Source organism: Hippocampus zosterae, chromosome 21, assembly GCF_025434085.1.
Source record: "Hippocampus zosterae strain Florida chromosome 21, ASM2543408v3, whole genome shotgun sequence".
NCBI classification, from domain to species: Eukaryota; Metazoa; Chordata; class Actinopteri; order Syngnathiformes; family Syngnathidae; genus Hippocampus; species Hippocampus zosterae.
The window spans coordinates 9732617-9750973 of NC_067471.1; the positions used below are offsets into that span (position 1 = coordinate 9732617).

General features: G+C 56.1%; 3 protein-coding genes and 1 long non-coding RNA gene across 6 annotated transcripts; 2 read left to right on the top strand and 2 right to left on the bottom strand.

Moving 5' to 3' along the window:
• The first annotated feature begins 7 nt into the window (after positions 1 to 7).
• On the top strand, positions 8 to 3158 carry tymp (thymidine phosphorylase). The gene is made up of 10 exons (XM_052055732.1): positions 8 to 223; positions 518 to 641; positions 1085 to 1287; positions 1377 to 1475; positions 1634 to 1763; positions 1841 to 1959; positions 2027 to 2189; positions 2341 to 2568; positions 2647 to 2787; positions 2881 to 3158. The coding sequence occupies exons 1-10, from the start codon at positions 149 to 151 to the stop codon at positions 3021 to 3023; spliced, it is 1425 nt and encodes a 474-aa protein (XP_051911692.1). The 5' UTR covers positions 8 to 148; the 3' UTR covers positions 3024 to 3158.
• lsm8 (LSM8 homolog, U6 small nuclear RNA associated) lies at positions 3138 to 4134 on the bottom strand. Its single transcript, XM_052055729.1, has 4 exons — positions 3958 to 4134; positions 3656 to 3696; positions 3414 to 3541; positions 3138 to 3336 (listed from the first exon to the last, which is right to left on the bottom strand). Exons 1-4 carry the CDS (start codon positions 3986 to 3988, stop codon positions 3246 to 3248), a joined length of 291 nt encoding a protein of 96 aa, XP_051911689.1. The 5' UTR covers positions 3989 to 4134; the 3' UTR covers positions 3138 to 3245.
• A 962-nt stretch (positions 4135 to 5096) lies between these two features.
• On the bottom strand, positions 5097 to 18018 carry grip1 (glutamate receptor interacting protein 1). 3 transcript variants are annotated; one of them, XM_052055724.1, is made up of 25 exons: positions 17756 to 18017; positions 13009 to 13089; positions 12809 to 12944; positions 12579 to 12724; positions 12420 to 12503; positions 12279 to 12354; positions 12066 to 12211; positions 11834 to 11981; positions 11596 to 11765; positions 11354 to 11491; positions 11129 to 11275; positions 10866 to 11052; positions 10616 to 10761; positions 10464 to 10544; positions 10327 to 10396; positions 10112 to 10257; positions 9888 to 10032; positions 9415 to 9554; positions 9178 to 9348; positions 8969 to 9107; positions 8754 to 8865; positions 7950 to 8060; positions 7753 to 7869; positions 7387 to 7533; positions 5097 to 7312 (listed from the first exon to the last, which is right to left on the bottom strand). In XM_052055724.1, the coding sequence occupies exons 1-25, from the start codon at positions 17808 to 17810 to the stop codon at positions 7022 to 7024; spliced, it is 3330 nt and encodes a 1109-aa protein (XP_051911684.1). In that variant the 5' UTR covers positions 17811 to 18017; the 3' UTR covers positions 5097 to 7021. The 3 variants fall into 3 exon arrangements, with proteins under 3 accessions (XP_051911684.1, XP_051911686.1, XP_051911685.1); XM_052055726.1 differs by lacking the exon at positions 17756 to 18017 and adding an exon at positions 13288 to 13499; XM_052055725.1 differs by lacking the exon at positions 11354 to 11491 and having other exon boundaries at positions 17756 to 18018.
• LOC127593954 (uncharacterized) lies at positions 13703 to 16825 on the top strand. The gene is made up of 2 exons (XR_007960559.1): positions 13703 to 13965; positions 16723 to 16825. It is a non-coding gene; the product is annotated as an uncharacterized LOC127593954 (long non-coding RNA).
• Positions 18019 to 18357: the final 339 nt, after the last annotated feature.

The window sequence follows — 18357 nt, forward strand, 5'->3', positions numbered from 1 at the left end:
CCTTTCCGAGCTTCGATCAGACGGATTTCACACGCAACACCTTCGGGACTTGAAGCCCAAGGGGAGAGAGAGAGCCTTCATTGAAACGGAGCCAGGAGTCAATGACACTTGACCACGCCCCCTCCGCTGCCATTGGCCGACAGGTGACATGATTGTCAAGAGTTCCCCACTTCAGAAATCATTTTTTCGCCCCCGAGTCAAGTGGAGAAGTCGCCTTCCTCACGTAAGCACACTCAGATGATAATCGTGACGATGTTTTTTCACTTTGATGTGTGACTGAGTCATTTGGTGTTGTTTCTGCTCATGCTGCCTGCTGGGGAAAGATGATGGTTGTTGGTGTCACCGTCATTCTAAACACACTTTCGAGTCAACACGGTCTGTCTTTGTTTTTGTTTTGTTTTTTGGCGGGGGGCATTTCACTTTTTTTATTTTTTGGGGGTCACCTGTTTCCATCTTTTTGACAAGAGGTTCAATCGCTTGACTTTGATGTACGTGTGTAACTGTGCGTCCACGCCAGGCGGCCATGTTGTCCATCCCGGACTTGATCAGGAAGAAGCGCGACGGCCGGAAGCTGAGCGATGGCGACATTAAAGCCTTCGTCCAGGCGCTGAGCAGCGGAAGCATCGAGGACTGTCAGACAGGCAGGTCTCCCACACACACACACACACACGTGCCCCCCTTTTCACCATTTAGTCGAGGGGTGCCCAATACACCGATAATTCAACTTGTTAATTCAATGGGTCGATTTCGCACGACTTGAGACCCTGTAACAAACTCAAGGACATCTTATCGTGCTGCCCTCCCGAAGTTGAACCTTCCTGTCTCTTATCAGTTAATAAGGCCCTGGCTCCCTTTTTTGTGTGTGTTGCTCCATTGTGTGCAAGCTGTGAGAACCTTCGCCTTTGAGATCAATCGCGCGTATACTGAAATGAAACATGATAACATTAAGTTTGTCTTTCTCCATCAGCTGGCACATTTTTTTGTGTTTGTGCAAACTGCACCCTGAGCATCTTATCGGTTTCACTTTCGCAAAAACAATATTTTAAAACAAAGCGGCAAAGTGTCGGCGCGTGACCGCCCTTAGGCGCCATGCTGATGGCCATCTGGCAGCGGGGCATGGACCCGCACGAGACGGCCACGCTGACCAAAGAGATGATGCTGTCGGGGGAAGTGATGTCGTGGCCCGAGGAGTGGGCGGGGCTTGTGGTGGACAAGCACTCCACCGGCGGCGTGGGTGACAAAGTCAGCCTGGTCCTGGCGCCCGCGCTGGCCGCCTGCGGCTGCAAGGTGCCTCGGAAAAAAAAAACTCGAGTCTCTGCGAGGCGGGATGGAAGAATTCTTACTTTCTGTCTTTATTGCGATCCCTTTTTTGGCAGGTACCGATGATCAGTGGGCGGGGCCTGGCCCACACCGGAGGAACATTGGACAAACTGGAGTCTATTCCCGGTTTTATCATCCACCACTCAGCTGAGCAGGTATCTTCATCCAATTTGAAAATATCAAATGAAACTCGGTTACGTTGTAAACGTAAATGAAAAACATCCTTTTTTCCTCCCACCCACAATTAATGATGAGCGGCAAATATGACAATATTTCCAAGGGGATGCAATGTTTGTGCTCGAATATTCGTCAGGTGCGAGCCATCCTGAGCAGCGTGGGCTGTTGCATCGTGGGCCAGACGGAGAGGCTGGTCCCAGCTGACCGCATCCTCTACGCCACGCGCGACATCACCGGCACGGTGGACAGCCTGCCGCTCATCACGGGTAGCGCCCCTTGCACAGCCACCCGCCCGCCGCAAAATGTCTGCAATAACCCAACGGCCGCGGTGTCTCGCGCCCAGGCTCCATCATCTCCAAGAAAGGCGCCGAGTCGCTGACGGCGCTGGTTCTGGACGTCAAGTTCGGCCGGGCCGCTCTCTTCAAAGACTTGGCTGGCGCCAAGGAGCTGGCGCATCTCCTGGTGCGCCGATCGCTTCCCTTCCATTTTCCATCGCAGCGCTCGTATCTTCAGTGCCGGACTGTTGCAGGTGACGGCGGGCAACGAGCTGGGCATGCGCACGGGCGCCGTGTTGAGCCGCATGGACGCCGTGATCGGTCGCGCCGTGGGCAACAGTCTGGAAGTCATCGAGGCCCTGGACCTGCTCAAGGGGGACGGCCCACAAGACCTGATGGAGCTCGTCGCCACGCTGGGTAAGCCATTTCTTACGGGTGCTACGAGTGCGATTGCCCTACCCATCCCCCTTCAAAATACAATGACAAAGGGCGTTGACAAACAAAAGCAGGCAAGACATTTCAAAGCAAAGCCAATTCATTCAAAGCGGTTGACTTGAATGACCACCAGGCGGCCTCCTGCTGGCCATGACCGGTATGGCGGCCGACCAATCTGAAGGCAGACGGCAGATTTTCCAGGCTGTGATTGGCGGGGCCGCTCTCCTCAAGTTCCAGGCCATGATGGAGGCACAGGGCGTCGCCAAGGAGATGGCGAGGACGCTTTGCTCCGCCCACGCCGATTACTTCACCGTTCTGAAGAAAGCCGAGCATCAACTCGACTTGACCGCCAGCCGTGACGGTAGAAGCGCCGCCACACGTTTGATGCGACGGCCCCGTTCCAAATGGATCCCTTTCAGTTTTGTGATTGTGTTTGCAGGCGTGCTGATAGACGTGGACGGTCTGGCTATAGCGGAAGTGGTTCATAAGTTAGGGGCGGGGCGTTGCAAGGCCGGACAGCCTGTCAATCACAGTGTGGGGGCAGAGCTACTGCTCTCCCTTGGCCAGAAAATCACCAGAGGTAATTTTCCTTCCGTTTCGTTCGCCCACTCATGACACTTTGGGCATGATTCTGATCCCCCCCCCCTCCCTTTTTTTTTCTTTCTTCCCCCAGGCACTCCCTGGCTGCGAGTCCACTATGAGCAGCCGGCGCCCAGCCCAGACCAGATCGAGCGACTGCAGAGCGCTCTCGTCCTGGGATCGGACGCCGATTGGCAGAAGCAAAGTTTGGTGCAAGAAGTGATGCTCCCCGATTGACGGGTGTCGTTGAACCTGAGGTCTCATTTTCGGTGCCACCTTCGCGGAGGGCCAAATCACAATGATGACAATGTGATCTCTGTGCTCGAGGGCCACATCTTAGAAATGGGCACCTTTTTATCAGTCCCAAACTTTATTCAAGCATAAAATGTCACTGAACAGAACAAGACTCATATAAAACTAACAATTAAAAAAAAAAGACATTGTTGCGAGTTTGGAAGATCAGTGGACGACGGAGTTGAGGGGCTCGGCTCGGATGTTTCCCAGGTCCAGCGTGGAGTCCGTCTCCTCGTCGATCTCGCCGATCACAGCCCTGTCCGACGCAACAGAAAATAACATGGTGATGTCTCTCGCTCACACTCACACATCCACGGCATGCTCTGTACGCACACGTTGTCCCCCCGCACGATGTAGAGTCCCAGAACAACTTGCTCCACACCCTGACCAGAGCTGAACACGCGCTCGTGACTCTCGTCCAGGATCAAGTTGATGGTCTGGTCGAAGCCCTTGAGCGTGCCCTAAATGTAAAAGCAAACCAACGCAAACGAAATGGACACGAGGCTTCACATGATGCATATAATCTGAATGTGTATTTGTCGGGGAAGGATGGCATGAATTCACTTTCTACTCACCACGATCATCCTGCCGTCTGACGTCACGATGGCGACCGTACCTGAGGGGCAAGACACAAGTCATCCAATTAATTGACCTGCACGCACGAGGCATATGATGATGACGTCGAAGCCACGCGACGACTCCGGCACGGCGACGGCAACACCTGCACGTCGTACGGGGGAAGCCGCTAAATGCAACGCGTTAACACGAATATGACATAAGATGTCACTTTTTCAGCGCAACAAGTCATCGCAAGGTGCTACATGCCTATCATTGATCGAAAGGGAGCGTGCTCGCCAGTTAGCTCGTGATAACGTACGGTTAATGTAGCTCTCCAGCGCCGTGGACATGCTGCTGCTTTCCGCGGCCGCCTCGCTCAAGACAAGCTCTTTGGATTCCTGCAAGAATGACGGCAAAAACGCAGAGCGAGACAAAGTGGATACCGTGCGAAATAGAAGCAACAGACCGGTGAGTACGTCACGTCCGGCTACGTCACACGCCTTCGACACTCTCAACAATGGAATTATTTTTTTAAAAGAATAACATTAAATAATGTATAACCTTGCAAGAAACGCTAAGAATAATAGTCATAATAATAAACCCAAATAAAAGATATCTGCGCTGTACGTCACAATGTATTAATTTATAAATTAAATTGAGAGGGTGACGTAATCAATGAGCGACAATTGAACCTGTGAATGTTGCTGAATGACTCACGTAAATTATCTGTGAAAATTTCGGAATTTAGGCAATGAAATAGATCAGGAGTGACCAGACTACAACCCTGGCGCCATTTAATCGCATACATATGTGAAACAAATGTAAAAAAAAAACAACGCAGCGGAGATTCATGACATGTAAATAAAAAGCGGCAACATGGAATAAAAAGATGCATATTCAGGCCACTAAAGGGTGGGGGTCACCGCAGGATTGATTACAGCATTTCTTTCTTAAATGTGTTTCTTTATGCATTTATGTGTTTTGATTTTTTCTTGTCATCATTCCTGTCTTTGTAGCTTTTGGTCATTTGTAACAATTTATACTCGCAGCGGTTTTGTTTGACAAGATTTTTGTGTAATTGGTTATGGACACTCATGTGGGTCGATAGTTCTGTACCAGCTGAACAAGTTGTAAAAGACATAAGTCAAGGCATTTTGAAGGTGGTAAATGTGGAAAATTGCTCAATTTGGGTTAGGTGTAGAATTTGGCAGCGATGAATGGACCTTGTGGTTTCCTTTCTGATCTCTGACTGTAAATTTCCCCATTGTGGGACAAATAAAGGATATCTTAAAGGTGACATGAATGGAGAAAAGGTGCAATTTCGTTAACGTGAGACTTCTTGGAGTGATTTGAATCAGTACTGAAGGAAAAGAACGTCGAAATGATTTGTGTGTGCGCGCGCGTGTGAAGACTCCTCGACAATGAGACGATCAAGTCCAAAAAGTGTGTGGTAAAGGCTTCATGAGTAGTTGGTGTTTATTGTTGCTCAGTAGTCGAGCGCACAAAGAAAGGTGGAGACAGCAGGACACACAGCAGGAACGTCATGCTACCAAAGTATGAAATTTGTACAAAAATACTTTACAACATCGTCAGTGTTCCTGAAACGTTGGTTCACTCGTTCATTTGTTTGTTTGGTTGGTGAAGCTACATGAAAGTCAAATGTCCTTTTCCGACGGCAGTACAATGTGCCTCTGCGTGTGCAAAATCCTGTCACGTTGTGCACGCACAATACACGCTTACAAACAACACGTTGTGTGTGTGTGTGTGTGCACGCGTGTCTGTCTGTGTATGGCTTTCTGGCGAGCATTCCTGAAGCCACGCCCCCAAGGCCCCTTTCTTTGGGCGGAAATTGTTAACGCCAACTCTTTTTCGTTGAAGTTAGCTCAGCCGTAGCGATGAGCGAGCCCTCTGTTAGCCTTGTGCTAAGCATCTTGTTAGCCACAAGGTAGCTGTGTGCGCTTTGTTTGCTAGCCACAAGTGGGCGCCGTGGTTCAAACAGCTTCACGGCTAACTAAAATTATTTCGAGCGACCAATCGCACCCAAGCAAACGGCTGCCAATTACAAGTCAATACAGCAGCATATTCTTTTTTTTTCTTTTTTTCAGAGCCGTATGAAAATGTCGACTTCCTAATGAGGCAAGAGAGCTAGCAGCTTAATGTTGACGTCACGTACGTGTCACAGCATGTTTCCTAAAATGTTGAAATGGCTCAGAAACCACGTCGATGAGGAGGACTCAACCTTTGTTTTCTTTTTGGGACTTTGTGAGGTCCGGTCGTCATGGAAACAAACAAACAAACAAACAGAGAAAAGTGACAACACACAATTAATTAGCATAAGAATTCACAGTTACTGGAGGGAGGGGGCGGGGTCATGCTCATTTTTGGCCTGTGTGTGTGTGGTCAGAAGAGAACCAATCAGTCAGGCGTCATTGATTGATCAATCTGTGTAATGGGGTCATTGTGCCTGTCAGCCTATTGGCTGAGGGACGGTGAGGGGTTAACAGGGTGTGTGAGTGAGGGCGACGGGGGACGGGACAACACACGCACGCACCCAAGTTCAGACTTACACAGTGTGGCCAGTCAACAAGTGTAAATTTTAAAACCTCCCGCCCAAAATAATAATAACAATAATAATATTAACTGCTCAGTTTCTGTCAGTGTAATCACAATGATTCTTGAGTTTATATTCTCATGTTTTTTGTTTTGTTTTTAAACGCATTCCTCCACTCAAGGAGCATTTTCATGGCAAGTCCAGTTCCGATGCGGATACTCCATCCGCTTTGGATCAGGAGAAATCCATTCGTCTGTGCTTGGGCATCTCCTTGGAGCCAATCGGTCAGAAAGAGCGACCAATCCTCAGTCAGTGTGCTGCTGCTGCTGCTGTGCTCCTGTTAGAATTCTGGTTCCTGCTCCAGACCATGTCCCCCGAAGACCGGAGTGTGGAGGCTTAGTTGGAGTGGATCTGGATCCATAGCGTGATCTGGAACCAGGAGATTTGGATTTGGACTGGTATCAGCACGAGTCGTGGGATCTGGATTTGCTGCCAGATCAAGATCAGTAGATGAGGATTTGGAGTTGAATCAGTAGTGAGATGGCGATGATAACTTCGGTCAGGATATGCAGGTTTCGAGCGGGATCCAGAATGGGATCAGAACTGGCCTCAAGAACAGGATCAGTAGTAGATTTAGGACTTGTCATTATATCGGCATTGGGATCGTAATCCAATCAGGGATGGGGTCAGAGGGTCCAGTGGGACAGGAGTCGGATCAGAATTCAGATCAGGATGAGGACCGGCATGTGCGCGTGTGCTTTCGGGCTGCTTTCAAAACTCAAAGTTCAGAGGTTGTGTGTGGAGCACCAAGGGGGACGTAGCCCATTCAATCCTATACAGAAGTGTTGGTGACTAGCCCCGCCCCGAAGCCGGCCCCCAGCCCGTCCCCGGGTTTCTTCCACTTGATTGGCGCGTCGTCCTCGCTCGCGTCTTCTCGCCCTTCCTTCCGGTGACCCGTCAGCGGAGGGGCGTGGCCGTTGTCGGTGCTTTCTGCGTGATTGGTCAGCGGGCTGGCCGAGGAGGCGGGGTTTCGGCTGATGACCAGATCTAAGCGGTTTGATGACTCGGCGATGAGCGGTACCACCAAGCAGCAGTCGAAGTCCCGAGTGCGCACGTGGTTGATCTGAACGCATGGACCGCAACTTGTGTTTAAAGGGGAAAAAAAAGGGGGGGCCAACTGATCTTGTCCGGGCTTACCTGCAGGAGGCGGTCGTACGCTTGCAGGCCCCCGCGCTCCGCCGGGCCGCCGCCGCGGATGTTGTTGACGTAAACGCCGCGATCCAGAACGCCGTCTGACACGCTGAAACCGAAGTCCTCCAAATCGGAAGACTTTTCCAGAGTCAGCTGCGACACGTCAACACGCGTGTCCGTCAAATATCAAAAGTGCCATTTGTCAATCGTTTCGTCGCCCCCCCGCCTTTGCTTGTGACGTCATTCAAAATGTTTGGTCCCTTTTCCCCTTCCTCTTCTGTTATTGGCTTTTTTTTTTTGTCTTGAGCCGTAGTCAGCGCACCGTAAAAGCCGCTGATCACGAGGCGGAAGAAGCGAGTGTGGCGCGTTCACCTTGTGAAGTTCTACCGGCGTCTGGTTGAGGATGTCGTTGACTTCCTGTCTCATCTTCTTCATGGCGAAGGCTCGGCGCTGGGGGTCGGAGGGCAAGGTGTTGGAGCGTGGGCTCACCTAAGGGGCGGCACAGGCACAGTCAGTCAGGTCTTACTTGGCGGAGGTCACGCGTGGCAGGCGGCGGCGGCGGCGGCCACCTGGGGGCGGGCGCTGCTGCGTTCCTGGAAGCTGGCCTGGCGGCCCAGCGAGGTGCGGGCGGGGGGCGGCTCGTGGTTCAGGCTGAGGGCCGAGCCGGACATGATGGTGGCCTGGAGACGAGCGATCGCACGTTCACGTCAGCGCCACCCTTAAAATACTCGAGTCTCCTTCTGTAGTCAACCGCGTGCAGGCGCAAATGCTCGCAAAGCTCCCAGCATGCCTCGCTCAGCCGTTAACGTGGCAGACCACTCCCGAGCCGACTCGTGTCACCAAAAATGAGTTACGTGACAGCAAATCACGCTTTCATGTCGAAAAAAAGTCGCGGGGGTATTCTAAATGTCACGGAGAGATGAGCTCAAAGTCACCCTCCGCCCCCCCCCAACAAAGCCTTTCATTCAATTCATGCCACTCCATCAAAAGCCACGTCCATGTCAGTAAAAATCACATCATATCAACTCGAGGTGTTTCTAAAAGTCTCTGAATGTTCATAAATGCCCCCCCCCAAAAAAGAAGAAAAAAAAGAATTGAAGGGCCCTAAAAGTGTCACAACAAGCCAGTGAAGGGTTGCGGTGAAAAGGTGTTAGCGCGCGCGACGAAAGAGACGATTGATGAGCGCAGGTGAGGAAGAGGAAGCGCAAAGCAGGGAAGGTACCCCAGTGAGCGGCGCCGCCGTCTCCTTTTCCGGCTCCTGGAAAACAAGCCCGGGTATTTTTTCCCCCGCCTTAAGCTTTTCGTTGGTTGAAAGACTTGAGCAAGTCCCGCCCGCCCCACCCGGCACAGCATTCACATGTGTGTGTGTGTACCTCCAGTTCTCTGAGGATTCCGCTCTGTCCACATGTCTCCAGATCCTCCAGAGCCTGAGACCAGAAGTTCTCCTCCTGATCCGGTTCTGTCCCGTCATGACCCACCGTGAACCTGCGGCCCCGCCCCGCCCCCGCAGGTCAGTTGCACGCAGAGGCATAACTGTTGTCGAGTGACACGCAACCCGCTGTCAACCGCAATCTCAACGGCGGCTCACCCGCCCAGCGCGACGTGTTCCCAGTCGTCGCCGAGGCCCGACGACAGATCCGCCGGCGGGTCGCCCCGCGATCGGCTGTTGCCGGTCTTGGCGTTGCGCCACTCGTGGAAGGGGAACGGCGACGGGTGGAAGGAAGGAGCTGAAAGCAAAGGCCGCGCGTCAAGGCGAGACGGCGACGCGCTCGCCGGCGACGTCGCCGACGCACGTACCCGGGACGGCGAAGCAGGCGTCGGCGTGGGATCCGTCCCAGGACTCGACGGCGCTGCCGACGGACGGCCTCTGAGCCGTAGGGGGAGCCGCGCCGACCGCCGACTCCTCTCCCCCCTCGCCGTCGTGGTTTTCCAGGCCCGGGCCGATCACGCAGGACATTGGACCGGACACTGCGTGGACGCAAGCGCACGTTGAGGTCCGCGGCATCCCCACCCCCGCCGACGACGGGGACGTACGCTCGCCGTGCTTCTTGATCTTGAGCGTGACGGTCTCGCCCGCCTGCTGCAGGAGACTGATGGCCTCGCTCAGCGGTTTGCCCTTCAGGCTGCTGCTGTTGATGGCCAGGATGCGGTCGCCCACGTGGATGGCGCCCGTCCTGCGCGCACATTGCATCGCAAATCTCATCCTCCATCTTTGAATTGTGACGGAAAAAAAAAACAGGTTCTCTGCGCCGTGAAAGCCCTTGAACGATGCCAAAGCAAATGCGTGGCAAATTCGGGAGGGGGCGTGGGGGCGTTTGTCCTTCACAGAGCAAAAACCACCACTGGAAGGCACAACTTCTGCGCACCACACTGCCCCTAGAGGCCAACGTGCGCAGGGACAGCCCCTGATTTGAGTCGGCTCCAACCAATTGGGCGGTTCAAGGGGGACATTTGAAGGATTGTCACCCCCCAAATGCGGGGGGTGTCGACATGACGACGTTGCTGACCTCTCTGCCAGGCCTCCCTTGGTGAGCGAGGAGATGATGATGGGGTCGAAAGGCTCCTCGGTGCCCGAGATGGTGATGCCCAGGGGGCCTCCGTAGCGTTGCAGCTCCACCGTGTAGATGATGCTCCCCGACACCTCCTGCTCGTCTGGAAGGCACAGCGGGGGCGTGCGGGGGTGTGCGTGCGCGTGTGCGCGCGCGCGGCAAAGGGCGCGGCGGCCGCTTACCGGAGTTGTCCTCGTCTTTGCGTATCTTGAGCTTGACCAGGTCCTCGCAGCGCTGCAGGATCTGCGCCGCCTCCTCCATGGAGCAGGTCTCCACGCGGACGTTGTCGATGGCCAGCAGCTTGTCTCCCAGCTCCAGCGTGCCCGTCCTGCCGGCCGGCCATGCGTTGAGAAGGAAGGTCTTTTGCCAGCGCGGGGGGGCGGGGGGGGGTCCTCACCTGTGAGCAACGCTGCCCTTCTTGATGTCGGAGATGATGAGGGGGTCTCCGGCTTTCCTGTTGGATGGAGCTGCAACGGCAGCGCCGCACGTTGAGCGCACGCCCGTTCGAGACGACGGCGGCCATGATGGACTCACAGCTGATGGTGATTCCCAGCTCCACTCCCGGCTTCTTGGGCAGCTTCACGTGGAAGGTTCCGGAGGAAGGGATGACCGATTCTGGAGGAGACAAAGCGCTCATCTTCCGAGGCGAGCCCACGCGCGGCGTGCAAAGTGCGGCGCCCGCATACCGGCCACGTCGAACTCGATCTCCAGGGTGAGTTGCGCGGGAATGGAGGAGTCTCGGAGCAGCTGATTGGTTTCTTCCAAGGTGGAGTCTTCGGTGGCAACGCCGTTGATGGACAAGATCCTGTCGCCTATTTGCAGGATGCCGCACCTACGCACAGCCAAGACACACGCGCGCGGGGGCGCGTTTCCAGACGTGAGGCGGACCGGCTCGGCGGCGGACCGGCTCGGCGGCGGGCCGCTGCGCGCGTCAACCTCTCGGCGGGACTGTCGGGGTCGATGTAGGCGATGAGCGGCGGCGAGGAGAGCGTCTCGGTGGCAAAGACGCCGCCTTGCAGCTGGAGGCCGAAGCCCGCCACGCCGTCGCCCGGCAAGGTCACCTCCGTGGTCTCCGTGTGGACCACCTGACCGGCCAGGCCCACCGTGCTGGACGCCAAAGACACTGGCCCAGAGACGGAAAGACACGGAAATGATCTCGGAGGCCCGGCGAATGCGGAGCAAATGGCGAGGTGCCTCACGGGAGCTCTTGAAGTCCTTCTTCTTCGGCTTCTTGCGCGCCAGCGTCCCCCGCGGACTGGTGGGATAGGCGCTCCTGGGGACGCTCATGTTGAGGGACGACAGGCTGTAGGCCGACATGGAGCCCGGCGAGAACGTGTGGCCCAGGGCTGCAAACACAGCCGGGCGTCAGGGCGGCGACGGCGGCGGCGCTCGCGGGCTAACGCGCGGGCGAGCGGCGGACGTACACGACTCGTTCGGATGGCGGTTGTGCCACCTGGCGCCCGACTGGTCGGGATGGTACGTGTTGTAGTGGTAAGGGGGGAGGATGGGGGCGGAGCTTCCGGTCTCCCAGGGGAGGGGGCGGGGAGAACGCTGCACCTTGACTGCACACGGGCGCACATGCGGGCCGGCGTTCAGGTTAAGACGGGAGGAGGGGCGGCATTCCGCGCGTGTCGTTAGCTAGCCGTTTGTTGGCGCGCGCGGGCACCTTGCTGCGGCGCGTTGAGGGCCGGCCGGGTCCGGTGCTGCGGCAGGATCTCCAAGCGCACGTTGTGGCAGGAGGCGGACAGCAGCTGCGTGGCTTCGGCCAGGGAGCAGAACTCCATGGACTTGCCGTCCACCGACAGGATGTGATCGCCGGCGTGGAGGGCGCCGCACCTGCGCGCGCCGCCGTCCGTCAGGAGGCTAGCGCCCGGCGGGAAAGCTCACCTGGCGGGAAAGCTCACCTGTCGGCGATGCTGGCCGGCTTGACCTTATCGATGACGATGACCTGCTTGTTGCAGAAGGTGGACGAGGACAGGGCCACGCCCAGGCTGGAGCCCGTCGCCTTGGCGACCTCCACCAGCAGAGGACCCGAAGCCGAAGACACCGAATCTAATGGCGCAGGGGCAAAGGTCACGCGCGTGCGGCTCTCTTTCTCTCTCTGGCGTGCGTGCGTGCGTGCGCGTGCGTGCCGACCCATGACGGAGACGTCGTATTCCAGCAGCATGGTGGCTTCCTGTCCACTCTGCTTGAGAACGCTCATGGCCTCCCCCAGCGTGTTGCCGTGGAGACGGATGCCGTCGATACTCAGCAGACGGTCGCCGGGCTTGACGCTGCCTTCCCTACGTGCCGGCGCACCACATGATGAGAGCGAGACCTCCGACGCCGCCTTCAGAAGCTTGCGCTCACCTGTCGGCCGGCCCCCCCGAGCGCACGGTGGCGACCACGATGGGCCGACACTTGTTCCTGTCTTCGTTGGCTCCGCCTGCGCGACGCACAAGGCGCGTCAGCGGCAGCCGGCGGCGGCGGCCGAGACGAGACGAGACGCACCTCTGATGACGAAGCCGAAGCTGTTTCCCTCCTTGTGCAGCGTCACCTCCACCGTCTTGAAGACGACGCCGGAACCCTGCACGGCTGCGGCGCAAAGAGACGTCAGCGTGCCGGGCGCAGGTCGGGCGGACGCGAGGGCGAGGCGAGGCGAGCACGTACAGACGGGCGGCAGCTCGTACTCCACCTCCAGCAGCACGCGCTCGCCCACGTTCTTCAGCAGGCTGATGATCTCGTCGTGGCGGAACTTGGCCAAGTTGATGCCGTTGACGGAGCGGATGTAGTCGCCCACGTTCAGCTGGTCGCTCCTGACGAGCGGCGGGAGAGACCGGCTGAGGGCCGCCGGCGAGCCAGCCGGCGCCGACCGCCGAGCGCTGCGGGCTTTCCCTTACCTGGCGGCGATGCCCCCCGGCCTCAGATTGGACACCCGCGGCTTCCCGTCCTTGTCGATGCCGCCTGACACGGTCAGCCCCAGCGTGGTGCCTTCCTTCTTCATCAGCTCCACCAGCGTGCACCCCCGGAACTCATCTGGGGACGGCGGCGGCGTGAGCCGAGCGCCGCTTCCTCCTGGACGGCGAGGCGAGGCCCTTACCTGGTATGCTCTGCCTCCGGATGGCCAGCGCGCCGTCCGACGGACGCGAGCCCGCCGAGTGTTTGGTGTACGGACCTTCATCTGCGAGCGCAACACATAAAAAAAAAAAAGGTACGTCTCTCCTCTTGCTAGCAAATTTCTCTCTCGCACACACACACACAGGAAAGCTGTTTTGCCCCCCCCCCTTTCCCCCCACACACAAAATTGCAGTCAACATTGGCGTCACCCCCCCTCCAACGTTGGATCTCCATCGTCGTGCGCGCCTCCGTGTCGCCGTACCTTTATTCACCCTGCGCAGGATCTGACATCGGCATTTGAAGGACACGGCGATCATGATGAAGCCCCCCAGCTTGGCCGCCCGCCCGGCGCCATGCACGCCAAACGCTGCCGCTAATCCGTCGTTCGGCCCCCCCCCTCACGCGGGCGCCATGGCGTCGACGAGGATGAGGAAGGAGGACGAGGAGGGGCGGGGGGCGCTGCAGATGTGAAGCGCCGCCATGAAACGAGGAGCGGGGAGGGGAGGGGGGATGTGACGGCGCGATGACGAGGCGGAGCGGGAGGATGGAGGATGCCCGCGATGGGGGGATGGGAGGAGCGCGCCCAACGCCAGAGGATGAGAGAATGCTAAAAGCATGGCGAAGCGTCCCACATGCTGACACCCCCTCCTCCCCCCTGCCCCCAACGCTCCATTTGCGTCCTCGAGAAAATGCGCGCCGGCCCTTTTCCACCCCCCTTCACACCCCTCCCCGAGCCCCAACACTTTGCGTTGCAACACCGCCACCCGATAGGCTGCATCTGCTAAGGGGGCGTGGCCTCGTCGCACATGTCGCTCAGCGTTCCGGATGCCGACCATCTGGGATTTCATTTCACTCGCCGCGCGCGTGCCGACTAATGTTGACATTTTGTTTTCCAGACGCGACGTCGTTCCCGTAGGAAGGACGACATCCAACCACGTCGGTGAGTGTTTTACTACGACACGCGTGCCAGTCCGGCGGATGCTAAAGCCGCTTGGACGTGCCAGCCACGGTACGTTGATGTGATCATGACAGCAAAAAAAAAAAAAGAAAACTCCCAAAAAACATCAGCACGCGTGCGTCATGAGACGATCAAGGCGCACACACGCTGCTGCGGCTGTTACCATGACAACAAGCTGATGAATCATTGAGTGAACCCGCAAGTACAAAGAGCAATTTATAGACGCGAAGGCCACTTCTCTGCTCAGTGGCTGAGCCCAAGCCTTTAAAGTGCATCGGAAAATCGCATTTGCGATGACGATTTGTGTTCCCACGGGCGGGGGGGAAACGGCGAGCCTTTTGGAGCTCTCCCTTTTCCAAAGGTCGCTGACCTTTGCCTTGGCATGTCGGGCAGCATCTAGCATCACACCTAGTTAGCTAAGCGCTATGCATGTTTGTGTGGGTTTCAGAACTAAGTCGTGCTTGGGGATGTTGTGGAAATTCCTGTGGTGTGTCCACACTTGTCATTACCCACAATGCACCTGGTGGCACCTGCATGCTCTTCAATTACACTTCAAAGTGCGCACGCACGCATGAATGTCGTGTTCACGTGTAAACTGTGCGCGTGAGAGAGGTGTCTACCCGTGTCTTCAGTGTGTGTGAGATGTGAATATGTGACATGTTTGCACGCGTGAGATGAGTGTGTGTGTGTGTGTGTGTGTTTGCCTGTGCGTGTGTACACCTGCATTTGTTGCAGGTGTGCCACTCACGCAGCAGGCGCGCGCGGTACTTGCTGGTATAGAAGTAGACGTCGTCGTATCCTTCCTGGTAGTCGTCGGCGGCGCGGTACCTCCTCCCGCGCCTCCTTTGGAGCAGGCGCAGGAGCGTTAGGAAGCGCTCCATCCTCAGCGGGGGGTCGGGGGGGTGGCTAACGCACGGCTAGCCGCGAGCCCTCGCTAACGGGAAGCGGCATCCCACACAAAGAAAGTCAGCTCGGGTTTCTCCCCGCGTGCGTGCGGCGCGCACACGGGCACTCTTTTTAGCCTCGCCTCCTCTGCGGCCTCCTCCTGGCCTCCTTCGGCCAATCACAACGCTCGCGCACGCACACGCCGTGTAAATGTGCACTTGAAGAGTCAGCAGACATGACTTTTCTTCTTTTCTTCCTTCCTTGCATCCTCCTCCCCCCCGCCCACCCCCACATGCTTTGCACCATTCATTCTTCCTTTTATGACACGCGCACACACACTGGGTTCCGCCGAGGGGGAGGGGCCTGCTCCATTCAGTCAAGGATAGCCAGCAATTTCCACAAAGGAGCGCGCGAAGGAGGCAAAGTGCACAAGCCGCAGGGTGAACGCAAACGACATTTCCCACGGTGCACGCGGGCAGCGTCTCGTACATTGAAGCCGAGTGTTTCCAGTCTATTGGAGAAGAAATTGGTCCGAGCGTCACGTGGTCTAAATTAACGTCTGGCCGAAGTGTCCGAGCAGAACGAGGTCTCATTGAAAGCGGTCACGTCAAATCCAGAGTCGAGTAGAACGGAGTCGAGCGGGATCTGGTCTATTCCGAGCCCGTCTCCTCGAATGCAGCGTACTGCCACCTAGTGGGAGGGAGCAACTACTACACCTGTTTGACTCCCTAACATTATTTTGGTGCCGGGGAACTATGTTGAAGTGGCTTGATATGTTTGCTAGTTAGAGGGTCACTGTATGTCCAGTAAAATGCAGTCACGTCAAATGTACTCCAGTAAAATGTAGTTTACAGTTTGAGCCGAACGCAGCCCTCAAAGAATCGATGTCAAAAGCTTGCGTTGTTTTGCCGAAATGACGCACGCACACAAATGCAATGACTGACGCGTCATCGTTTGTGCCTTTCCCCTGAATGGGAGAAGAGCGTCGTGCCCGACCAGCGGCGCAGGCACTGACTGACATTTGGTCAGGAAGAGAGCGAGCGAGCGAGCGAGAGCTGCTAAAAATGACAAAACCGTCCTCATTTGCATAGCGCGCATTTGCATATCACTCGCAGGCCTGTGTGCCGCCGCGCCGCCATTGGCTGCCGGAGTGTGCCTTTAATCGCATTCGCCACAGGCGTCGGCTTATCCTGCCGCTCCCTCGCCTGGACGCTCTTGCGCGGCGCGCATCAATCCCATCGGCGGCCATGCTGTCAATATGATGGGGGGGCGATCTGGCGCTCAACCACAAGGGGGCGCCGGCTCCCCAGCGCGCGTTGGGGCAAACGCCACGACGCTCGAGGTGCTTTGCTTCATGGACGTCCGAATAACCTTCATTCCTAAGGGACACGCGTGCCCGATCACGAACGCGGCGCACTTGCGTACAAGCTAGTCCGCTCAAATATGGCAGAGCAGAGCAGGATGTCGCCCAGTGGAATCCAGTCCCACAGAAACTGTTGTCAGAATCCAGTCCACTTTGTATCAATTACTCTTTTTCAACATCGTCAAGTATTCAAGCCGAATGTGGTCTCGTCGTCGAGCACAGACGAGTAGAAACGCAGCCTCGCGATAGGCGAGCGAGGAGGCTCGAGTACATGATGGTCAAGTAGAAGCTGGTCTCGTATTAGGACGCCTCAGGAACTGACCTTGATTCACAATGCGCACGCACACACTTAAGAGCAAGCGCGAGCGACTTCTCAATGAAGGCCAAACAGGTGCGCACGCACACACCTACTGATGCATCACGCGTGTGTGCGCACGTATGCCGGGTGAATTCAAGCAGAAAATGACATGATGTTTGTTTGATGCCAGCAGCTCGCCACTCCACCTGGATGCTGCCCAGGGCCCAGTGCGGATGCCAGTGCAACAAATTAAGGACAAAAGTGGCGCTATGCCAACCCCCCCCCAAAAAAGAGAATTAAAATGCCGTGTTTGACAGTCTGCCTTGCCTTGCCATGACACGTGGTGGAGAAGTTTACCCCGGTCAGCATTTTATTGTTAGCCGCGGTGGTGATGAGTGAGCAACGACGCAAAATGTGTTGCACGTGAAAAAGATTCAAGTGCATGGCACGCACGCAGGTTTGCTTGACTAATCCGCAGGACAAGGATGAGCACAGTTGTGACATCAGCACCTCTTAAAGGACTCTGTGTGTGCGTCCTGAAGCACGTGCCGTCATCTCATGTGTCACACATTATCTTCGATTCAAGACTTTTCATGAATTCCCTCTTTTGTCTATTTTTATCCATTCTTACTTCGGTGTTATTTTTAAACGTAGAAACTGATCAAACTGAATCATCATCATCATCAGTGATGTGGCCGGAAATGTGCAAATGACAGCAGACTTGATGGAAGGCGAGGATCTGAACATGGAAACGACCTCACGACGTCATGAAGAACCAAGCACTTCATCTTGAGTGGTCGTGACGTCACTTTGAGTCGAAAAAAGGTGTTATTGATGAGCGTCGCCGGGGTCGCGCTGAGCGCCGTCAACGTGTGCGCTCACGAGCACAGTTTGCACACATTTCGGTCAAGCGAAGGGGGGGTGTGGGGAACGCGCGGCGAACCCGCGCCAGGTCGGCAGGTCGGCAGGTGGGTGGGCCTGCTAGCCGAGCTACCCCGCTTGCGTCACCTGCCGAATGCACCTCACGTAACGTCATGTGAAGCGCCGTCACTCTCCCTGACGTCACGTCACGCCAAGATCAGCCGCTGCGCGCGCGCGTACGCCCGTCTTCAACTTCCGCGCGCGCGACGCCAAAAGCCGGCAAACAGGCGAACGCGCACCAGCAGACAGGCACGCGCGCCTAGTCTCACCGAGTGAGCGACGGAGTGGAGACGCTGGCCGCTTACCTCCTTCCTGGTCCGCTTGCAGACAGGCCGGGATGTTCTTCTTCCATCCGGGCATGATGCACCTCAGGGCGGATAGGGAGTCCAGGGCGGCCCGCTAGTAGACACGCAGCACCAGCAGCGGCGGCAACATGTTAGCTAGTTAGCTTTAGCTTCGTGGAGGAGCTCCACCTCCGCGTGCACTTCCTCTTCTGCCTTCTCCCTCGCCTCTTCTTCGGCACGCGAGACCCCCACCGTCTCTCTCTCTTGCTCTCTCTCTCTCTAGCTGCCCCCCCACCCCCAATCTCTTTGTCTATGTCGCTCGACCCCCACCCCTTCCAAATGCAGTTTCGTGCTCAGGGTGGTCTCTGGGGGAGGGAGGCGATTTGGCTGACTAACGTAACGAAGAAGAGCGTGTCAAAACTGTAATGCACATACAATACAATACATGGCCATGCACAAAAACATTGTCATTAGAACGTTTTTGTGCATGTGCATTACAGTGTGGTCACCTGATAAAACATGAGCACTGCCAGATGGATTATTAAAAGAATCATTTCTTATTTTACATTGTTATTCATTTTCTGTATTTAAGCTTCATTTTATTCAGACGAGGGAGTTCAGAA